Here is a 9731-nt window from a genome sequence, read left to right on the forward strand (position 1 = left end):
AATTTTTAAAAGAGTTCAGATTAGAGGTTGTTCTTTCTGACAGAACTGTGGAAGGAAAATAGGATCAATTTAATTGAAGGATTTATTTTAAAAGTTACAAATATTCCTAAAGTTAAGCCTTGGGTATATATACCAAGGAAGTAGAACAGTAGCAATTGCTAAACATAAAATTAAAGGTAATGTTGCAAAGTGTGCTGCCTGCTAGGCTGGTTTATAGCACTGTATTGCTCTAATTAAAATGCAGATAATGGACAGAGTAGAAGTCTGCAGGAAGATTTTTCAGCCATTTGCAAGTCACTTGATGTGTATGGAAATAACCAAATAACCTAGTTTTTAAATTTACTTTAGTAGTAGCAGGTTGAAAAGCCCCTGATTCCTCTGCAGCATTAATTCAAAAAAAGAAATACAGGAAAACACAGCCAGATTTTGAAGATTGTCTAGAAATTATGATAAACACAAGTCTAATTGAATCCTGCAGTTCCTGACTAAACAGTTCTGAGTAACAGCAGGAGTGTCACTAGGTAGACGTGTAGTTTTTTATAACATTGGCTCTTGGTCCTGATGTCTGCTTTGTGTTCTGATTTTTATTCGTGTTTTTCTATTGTATTTCTGATTTTTATTTGTGTTGGGCTCAGTAATAAGCATTTGGCTTCAGGAGTGGTGCAGCAGCTGCTGCACTGGGGAGCAGCCACTTGGTGTCAGCCTTTGTTGCAAGGACATTGCAGTTTGTGTTGGAGCAATTGGCACTGGATTCTTGTAGCCCTAATCCTCATTTTCATTAAGGCAGAGTGTCATTCCAATAGCAGGAATACATGTTATTAGCCTGATTCTGCACCAATTCCTGCAATACAGTCATTTGTGAAAGAATACACATGGTAAAAGAAGTCTAATTGTGAAGGTAGTGGATGCTTAATTTCTTTATCTGTTGGAGAAAGCAAGAATGTTGATTCTTGTGTCTGGTCAGTCTTAGCTTCTCAGTATATAAAAAAGGTGTATTTAACATAAATTGTAGTTTCATAAAAACTATTTAAAACCCGTTTTCAACTAGCATAATATTAGAAGTTTGCCCACATGAGGTTACTACCCAATAGCAGCCTTATTTGCTCTCTTAATTTTAGAGCTGGGGCACAGTCTAAAAAGGGTGATTGAAAATGTGTAGAGGAGATGCTTCTCTATCTCATCAAGCCTTTGTCAGCATGGCAGGAGGGGACTAGAGTTGGTGTAGCTTTACTTTGAAAGGTGGTAAGAAAGAGGTGCTCTGGTAGTAGCTTTGAAGCTATTAATATTATTGCAATTTTGAATTTGAACTTGCAAAATGTGAAGTCAAGAAACGTCTGTAAGATGGCACTATTTTGCTCACTGATGAAGTTGTTGACAATGGCCAAGTTGTTGAAAATTTGAGATATGTATTTTAGTGGTTTTGGGGATTTTTTTCCTGTTCATCTAATGTAACATAGTTTTGCAGTATGTTTTGGCTTAGCTGTTCTATCAGTTTAAATAGGAATATGTCTACTGTATAAACAAAAATCTCTTTCTCTCCTGCAAGTGATATTTTTTTTCTGCCTTTACCCAAGGAATAGTAGATCACTGTTTAAAACTCATTGTATTTATTATACCTCTGGGAGAAGAAAATTTGACTTCTAAAAGAGTTTGCTGTGTATGCACACTAGCAGAGGTTACCTGTTAAATTATGAATGAATCTTTATTCCTTAAAAAACCTAAGCAACAAACACATACACAAAAAAAAATCCCCTGTGCCAAAACCAGAGTAAAACACACCCTTGCCCCCTCCCTGCACAGAAACCACCCAGCAGTCCCTTTCTCTCATTGAAAACTGAAACAGAGTAAATGCACTACTAGTAAGAGCTATTTGTAAAGTGTTATTTTCTTTGAATGGGGTAATTTTCTTTTTTTATATCAACTGTGTAATAGGTGAATGGTTGTGGGACAATTAGACGATGCAAATATTCATGTCTTACAATTGCTGTGTCCATGTAGCCCAGCTGAAACACAGTTATAGCTTGGTTCAAATGCCTTTTGTCATGGTAATGGAGAGACTTCAAAGGGAAAAGTCAGGCTTTGTCCTGAATTTATCTTTGCTCTTTGCTGTGTATCATTTTGCAGCTTTCTACTTTTTAGGAAAAAAATAAAATCAGATGTAGTCAAAGTTTGACTTTGTTATATTAAAGAATGGTGCAGATCTGCATAATCCTGTGGCTTTCTCAGTCCTCCCAGAACCTGTCTGTGAGCTGGCCATTCTGTTTGGCAGTAAAATAGGAGGCATTTTTTTTCCAGGCAGCTTTAAAATGGAGCTGCTCTCTGAATCTGAAAATCATCATAGCCATTGATCCTCATCTCACAGTATATGGGATTGTGAAATCGAGGAAGCACGATCCCTGCTTTATTTACCTCAAAGTAAAATACAGAAGAACCCCTCACCCAGACTAGACTTTGCCATTATATTTGTGATGCCCATCTAATGTGTGTTCAATCAAATCTCCCTTCCTTAAAGAAGCCTGGATCATAACTTTATGTACTATGTAGGAGTGCATATGTAGATCTGAAATGATGTAGGTATTTCTGTTTTGTAATGTGCTCCTAAGGCTACAGAGGGGAAAAAATGTAAATTAAGTGCACAGAAAGCAAAACAAATTGACCAGGTTGTTTACTGACATGTATTATGTAAATTCTGTGCTACAGGTCTTTCATCATGTGCCAGTGCTGATAGCCAGGATGCTTGGCTGTTCCAGGCTATTTTAAACATTTCTTGTTACACCTAAACTACAGCAACTGCTTTCTCTCATAATTGAAGTGTTCAATGTAGTGTTTTTGTCAAGCATAAAATAAGTAATTTTTTTAAATGGATTTTTCAAAATAAGGTTGTGAATTTTTCTTTCCACAGCCCTGTTTTTCTGGATAGCCTAATTTACAAAAGAACAGTTTAAGAAATGTAAAACAAGCATGTCTGATCATTGAAAACAACCAGTGTTAACATTGTTTGGAATCCTGGTATTGCAAAAATTTCTGATTTCTTCTGTATTCACAGACTGACAATTTTGTCTAGTGCACTTAATCTCCTTTGGCTGCCCCTCAGTCCTCAGAGAACGGAGCTGTCTTCAGCTCCACTGATAGTAGAAGCAACCTGGGGAGATTGCTAGACTGAAACTAGATTTTTGGGACCAGTAATGCAGTTGAAGATATTCTTAGGTCATGTTCTTCTTCAGAGCACTTCACAAATTAATTGTTCTCTCAATCTAATAAAATGGTGATAATTCATTTTAAAGTATCTTTCAACTGCAAACAACCCCTCTGTACATCTGGGAATGTAAGGAGCTGTGTTTAGCAAGTATTCTTCTGTTTTGAAATGTTGCATAGTTTATTCTCTTTTTCAGAAAGGGAGGAAAGAAAAAATGCTTGGTTGCTTTTGTGCAGGTTCAGAACATAAAAGTTTAGGTTGACATATTTTAAAATTAAAAATCAAAGTAATATTTTTGTAAGATTATTCTCTTGAAGGAAGCTGATAATTGAGATGGTTCAATTGGAAGATATATTTCATGATTTTCTTATTAAGAGTCATGATTACGAAGTCAAAACATTTCTTTAAACAGAGTACCTAAATAATCTAGGAATAAATTTTGTTTTCAAGTAGAAAACTATTTTCTTGAGTAAAGAAACTTTATTAAACTTGTGTAATTTGGTCAGGGTAGATAAGACATTTTTATAGAATTTTAATGTAGGCACTTTTCCCTTCAAAAAGGCACTTGTCTCCTTTTAAAAGCCTTCTTCCATTAACGCCTCCTAGGCTGTTGTATTCTTAACAAAAGCAAAGTTCTGGTGGATTCCTTTTCTGGCTGGCATCTTTTAAAGGGAAAGAAGCCCCCAGATCTCTAAAGCATGTTATAGTATATTCCCTGGCTATGATGGAAGTTGTTTTCTGGTGTTTTTCTTTTTTTAAAAGCAAGGAGATTTTTCAAGACTTTCTTTAAAAAATGTAATTCTTATTAAGACTAATAAACTCTGCAGGCTTTATTATGTATTATTTTAGGCTTCAAGAGACAGGGAGGGGAAAGCAAGGAAGCTTTTTGTTTCACGAGCATTTGTTCAGAAGTTAGCCCTTTTTCCTGAATAATGTCAGTTTGCTTAAACAGAGTATTTTTGCTTACAAACATTGGTGTGCTTATGCCCTTAATTGAGCTTTACGGAAGTGGGGGGCATGACAAATTAAGTTTTGTTTACTTCCTTTGTCCTAGACTGAGTCCCTGTTTTTTGACTGGTGTTTGTAACAATTCAAACACTTCTGTTTTGTAATTGTCTTAGGAAGGAAGGCAGAAGAGCAGAAGGTGCTTATTTTGGGTTGCTTCCATGTGAAAAATGGAAAGGGACTCTTAGTACCTTACAGTGGAAGAGATTTGTGATGCATTGAGGACTGCTTTTGTGTGTGAGAGTTTGTTTGAGCACTGTGTGGTTTTGCTGGGGTCTATCTTAATGTTGTTTTCTATGTTGCAGGCTGAGTATGTCCAGCTTGTGACAGAGCTCAGAATGACAAGAGCCATTCAGCCTCAGATAAATGCCTTTTTACAAGGCTTCCATATGTTCATTCCACCATCTTTGATCCAACTTTTTGATGAATATGAATTGGTAAGATGAAATGCCTACATGTTTTTAAATGCTTTGTTCAGCATATTTCATCAGCAGTGGAAATGATGTAGATGTAAAGCTCAATAACCACAAAATAAGGATTTTGTAGATTTTGCACTGGCTTTGTTTCCTGGGCATCTATCAGTGAGGATCTCATTATTTGTATTCCTGCTTTTTCTAGTTACTCAGGATTACCATCTTCCTGAAAGTTCACATGGCTGTAATAAATGCCCTAAATTGTAATTTCAGTATGGAATCAGCATGTTGTGGCCTTTAAGTCTTTGCATATTTTCCTTGAGGAGGACAGAAATCCTATAAGAGTAAGGAGATGCTGTCTATTGTCCTTACTTTTTCTGAGTCACAGATTCAAATGCCAGTAAATACTTGTTGGTGGTTCGATCTTCTGTAATGAACACATCTCAAATTGTATCTGAAGCTGTGGCAAGGCTTGGAGGTTTTTCTTGTAGGTTCTTAGGCAATAATTTTTCTTTCTTGCTAGTGCATACTTAAACAGATCATGTGAAGTTTTTTGAATTCAAGAATCTTCATGTATTAAAATTTAATTGTGGGTTCCATAAGGTTGCAATAAACTAAAAAAGCACTGCAAGCTTTCTATTTCTCAAAGTAGCATAAACTCTTGAAATAGGTGGCTAGTCAGGAGGACTAATGACAATCTGTGTGCTTCTCCTGAAGGAGCTCTTGTTGTCCGGTATGCCAGAAATTGATGTGAATGACTGGTTAAAAAATACAGAATACACCAGTGGCTATGAGAGAGGAGACCAAGTTATTCAGGTAAAACTATTTATTTGTTTGTTTTCTTTTTTAATAATGTAGACTGCTTAATAAAAAAAAATGTGGTTTTGTTGTTGTCATTATCTGTGTGTGTATGTGGAAGCTTATTTTGGCTGAAATTTGTGGAGGTTTTTTGATACTGTATTTCTACATTAAGTATCTTAATTATTTATGAATTTGGTTCAAAGAATTCCATAATTTAAGTAGTAAACTTATATATATTCCATTTATTGTTTTCTCAGTATATTTGCAAGTACTACAAGTATTTAATGGAAAATACAAACTAACTTTTTTGTCATTTAGTGGTTCTGGGACGTGGTGGAAGAACTAACTCAGGAAGAGAGAGTGTTACTATTACAGTTTGTTACTGGCAGGTGAGATCAAATACATTGTCTAGATACTCTGAAATAAGACAAGAGACTTGAGAGGCCATAAAAGATCATCTAGAAACTGTTTTGCATACTGGTTGTTCTATGCGTTGATGGAAGTAGACAAAGCGTGTGTTAATACTTTTGCTGTCTCTGTTGCCTGCAAAATGATTGATTACTTATTTATTATACTTGACCACTTTGCAAGAGGCCTTTGTTGCTGTCCAGGCTGTCCTTGACAAGGCTGTAGTGAATTTAAATGAGCTTTATATTCTTTTTCCTGTTGCATGTTTATGTAACTCTTTGCTTTTCCAGCAATCAGTTGAGGCTGTAACATATGAGATAAGTACATTGTCAATATATACAGAATATCCTTCTCCTCAAGCTGAGTTGAATTTAACATTAGTGCAGTGTGTCAAGATAAATAAAGATGTAGCCTTATGGAAGACTGTCTGCTTTATAAAGGCTTTCTGTTCTAAATTCTCTTTGTTCTCTAGGGAAAGCCACTTTTATTTCCCTTATGGTTTGGGTGCAGTGAGGGAATATTTTAGCAAAAAATGCCCCTGTGAGCTGGGTGAGTTGCTGAGCTTGTGGTTACAGACATTTCACAAAGTGGATCCATAGACATAAATGTGGCACCTGAGTTGTGCAATCCAGTCTTTTTCTGGTAGCAGGCAGAGATCATAGCATCTTCTTGGTTTGATGTTCCCTTAATATTCTAGGATTAATAGAGTAGTTGACCTTTTGTGTATAAGTTTTGTGGTTAAGCAAAGATAAAATACAAATTAAGATCATCAAAACTACCTTTTATATTAAGGAATTTCACAGTCACAGATGTACCATCAAATGGCCTGGTCTCCAAATTCTATTAGTTTCCCTTGATTTATTATTAATTTCCTTGGTTTTAAGGAACATGGACGATTTAAGAAGCTAGTTGTATGCACATTGATCTTTTTGTCCTCTGAAGAAATGATTCCTGAAGTTGTAACTGCACATGTGTGACATGCCAACTGCTGGTCTTTCATTTTTAGTGGACTGGGCCATTTCTAAATCTAGACAGCAAATAAGGATCTTTAAAATGTAAGGTCATGTTTCAAATGCTTCTTAAAACATTCCAAATGATACTGAAGTGGCATTCAGTATTTTCATGGAATTTGGGATAATCTGCTGGACTCTAAGAGGCGCTTTCTATCAAGTAAACAGTTACACTGTCTGATTAATATGTGTATCAGCATCATTTGTTTTGGTCACAAATCACCTACTGTCTTGTTCTTACCCACTTGCTTCTTAGTAGGAAAGAAATTTTTGGTGTTACTTTAAGAACTCTGGTCTAGAATTTAAAAACATGTTCTGTTTAGGGTTTTTTTTTTCCTGTATCATCTAGGAGGAACCCTTTGTTTTTTCTTCAGTGTTTGAAATGCAATAGATGTATTTTCCCATAAATATTTAACTTTTGAAAGTTACTTCTAATAGTGATATGCGGCTGGCATTTTTGCACCTAAGTCCCCAGACAGTTCTACATTCATTTAAATTTAAACTCTTCAACTTCCTGAAGGGTGGCTGTGGTGAGCTGGGCGTCAGTCTTCAGTCTCTTTCTCTGGGCAACAACAGACAGAACAAGAGGACACAGTCTCAAACTGTGCCAAGGGAGATACAGGCTAGAATTAAGGAGGAAGTTTTTCACAGAAAGAGTGATCAAATACTGGAGTCATCTACCCAGGGAGGTGGTGGAGTCACCATCCCTCGATGTGTTTAAAAACAGACTGGATCTGGCACTTGGTGCCATGATCTAGTTGAGGTGTTAGAAGATGGGTTGGACTCGATGATCTTAAAGGTCTCTTCTAACCTAGAAATTCTGTGAAGATTTAGATGCTGACTTTTCTGTGAGCCTAGTACAGTAGTCAGCTGATACCTTAAGTAAAATTTTACATTAAAAGTATACCTGATTTCAACCAATGATGTTTTTCTGGCCTTAGTGAAGAATTTGTTTCTATGGGTACTGGTTTGCAGGCTACATTCAAAAGTCTTTTTTTTCCCCTCCATTTCCCTTTATTCTCTTCTGTACATTCACTTGATTTTTTGTGCATATGTGAAGTGGAACTGTTCTTTCTATCCAATCAAAGACTATGAAATTAATCAAGTGAATTAAATAAAATAGATTTATGATTATGTCTTCAGTGTTCCTCTGACATCTCTAAATTTTTCTTAAACTTTTCCTTTTGCCTTTTTCCTCCATTTTTACATCTCTTTCTCTTTTTCTCTTATGAGGTCTTGCTTTGGTAGTTTCAGTGGAGATAACATTGCATTTGTTGTTAATACCAATTTTGAGACTCTTTTAATGGTAAAGTAAGTGAAGTGTCATGAGCAAAGTTTGAACATATTTGGAGGTCTTAGCACACTCAAGAAAAGTTTTTGTGGCTTATGTTGGGGATCTGAAAGTTCACTTATGATGCCATTTGTTCTTTCTCATCTAACAGCTGCTTGAGACATTGCCAATACTACAAGCTTTTCTTATTTTTCCTCCTCTTGATCTGTTTGATATTTATAATAGTATTTGGCTAATTTACTGTTAATTTTCTACTGGCAACTTCTGATGGGGTTTTTAGTGAACAGTGGGAAGGATGTGTTGACAGCTTGATAGATTCTAAATGATAAATTCTATTTTATTTAAATTCTACAGCTGCAAAGATTGTATAGAACTTCTTTGGGGACTGTAGTTTTTGTGGAGCAATAAGCAATATGCTTATGCTCTTTTAAGGAAAATTCAGCATAGTTGTTAAATATGAAAGATACATGTGTCTACTGTCATATAAGGATAAGGAAACGTAAGGAAACAAACTTAAAATCTCTTCTACAGTGTTTTCATTCCATGCAAATTTATGCAAAACTTGTCAGTGGAAAAATAGGTAGAAAAGTCATGATTCAGATGTAAACGTAGAAATTTCCAAAGCTATGAAATTGTATTGTCGCTCTTGCACACAGCTATTGTGATATTTCTTGCATCTATCTAGAAGGTTTTCGTTGCTATATTTGCAATGTTTTGCTTGGAGAGAAAACTCATTCTTGGAGGCAAAAGTTGGCAGCAATCTCTTTATTTTAAATGTTCAAAGCCTTGACCATGCTTTAGGATTTTTACCTGTTTTATGGAAAGTATTATAAGTTGCATTAAAAAAACTTTTAGATAATAGTGGACTGAAAGAAGTTTTCAGCAGTTAGGTCTCTGTTTTATTGCTGATTTGAATGTGGGATGCTTATCAGAGGGGAGTCAAAAAAAAGTTGTTGCAGTGGAGGCAGGACTGTATCGGAATGTGAGCCAAAACCATGGTATAAGAGTACTGATGTACCATCTTTACTGCTGTTCTGAATTGTTGCTGTAAGCACAATTCTATTTGTATCAGAAATTATATACTGCAAATAATCAGCACTTCTCTCCATAGTGGTTACTTTGTCTAGCAGTGTTTGAACTATATGCTCAACATTGCTGTTGTTCAGCTGGATAATACAGATTTATGTGTTGGATACTACAGCTAGCTCTAAAAGGTGTGTTTAAAAGGTATTACTGTGAGTTGTATCCCAGCTCCTTCACATTCAGCAGCAGCAACCATTATGCTTGTGCATATTTGCCAGGTAGTTTTACTGTGAGTAGAAACATTACTTCTTCTGTTACACTTGCTTCTGGCCTTTTTTTTTTTTGAGGTATTTTTGGATGCAAGGGCCATGCTAGCAAGATGTTATCTTGTAGTGTATGTTGGTTTAAGTTGGTATTATGCAAATATCTGAATTTTATTCTATTTGTTAGTTTCGAATGACAGAGAGGGAGTCTGAACAATGGGCTATTGCCCACTTACACCTGGAGTAATCTTTGAATAATATGTTGGTAAAGGGAAAAAAAAGAGCAATATGATTAAGTGAGATGGCATTCATGAAGATGCT

At 35.7% G+C, this 9731-nt stretch overlaps 1 protein-coding gene across 3 annotated transcripts in view; it reads left to right on the forward strand.

Moving 5' to 3' along the window:
• HACE1 (HECT domain and ankyrin repeat containing E3 ubiquitin protein ligase 1) overlaps positions 1–9731 on the forward strand; it is a 44204-nt gene that overhangs the window by 32047 nt on the left and 2426 nt on the right. For all 3 annotated transcript variants that reach the window (XM_005426600.2, XM_005426601.2, XM_031061580.1), the window contains 3 exons: positions 4507–4638; positions 5332–5430; positions 5734–5804. In XM_005426600.2, coding sequence (XP_005426657.1) covers positions 4507–4638; positions 5332–5430; positions 5734–5804 — 302 coding nt within the window. The remainder of the gene's footprint in view (positions 1–4506; positions 4639–5331; positions 5431–5733; positions 5805–9731) is intronic.

Source organism: Geospiza fortis, unplaced genomic scaffold (genome assembly GCF_000277835.1).
Source record: "Geospiza fortis unplaced genomic scaffold, GeoFor_1.0 scaffold486, whole genome shotgun sequence".
In the NCBI taxonomy this organism is placed as follows: Eukaryota; Metazoa; Chordata; class Aves; order Passeriformes; family Thraupidae; genus Geospiza; species Geospiza fortis.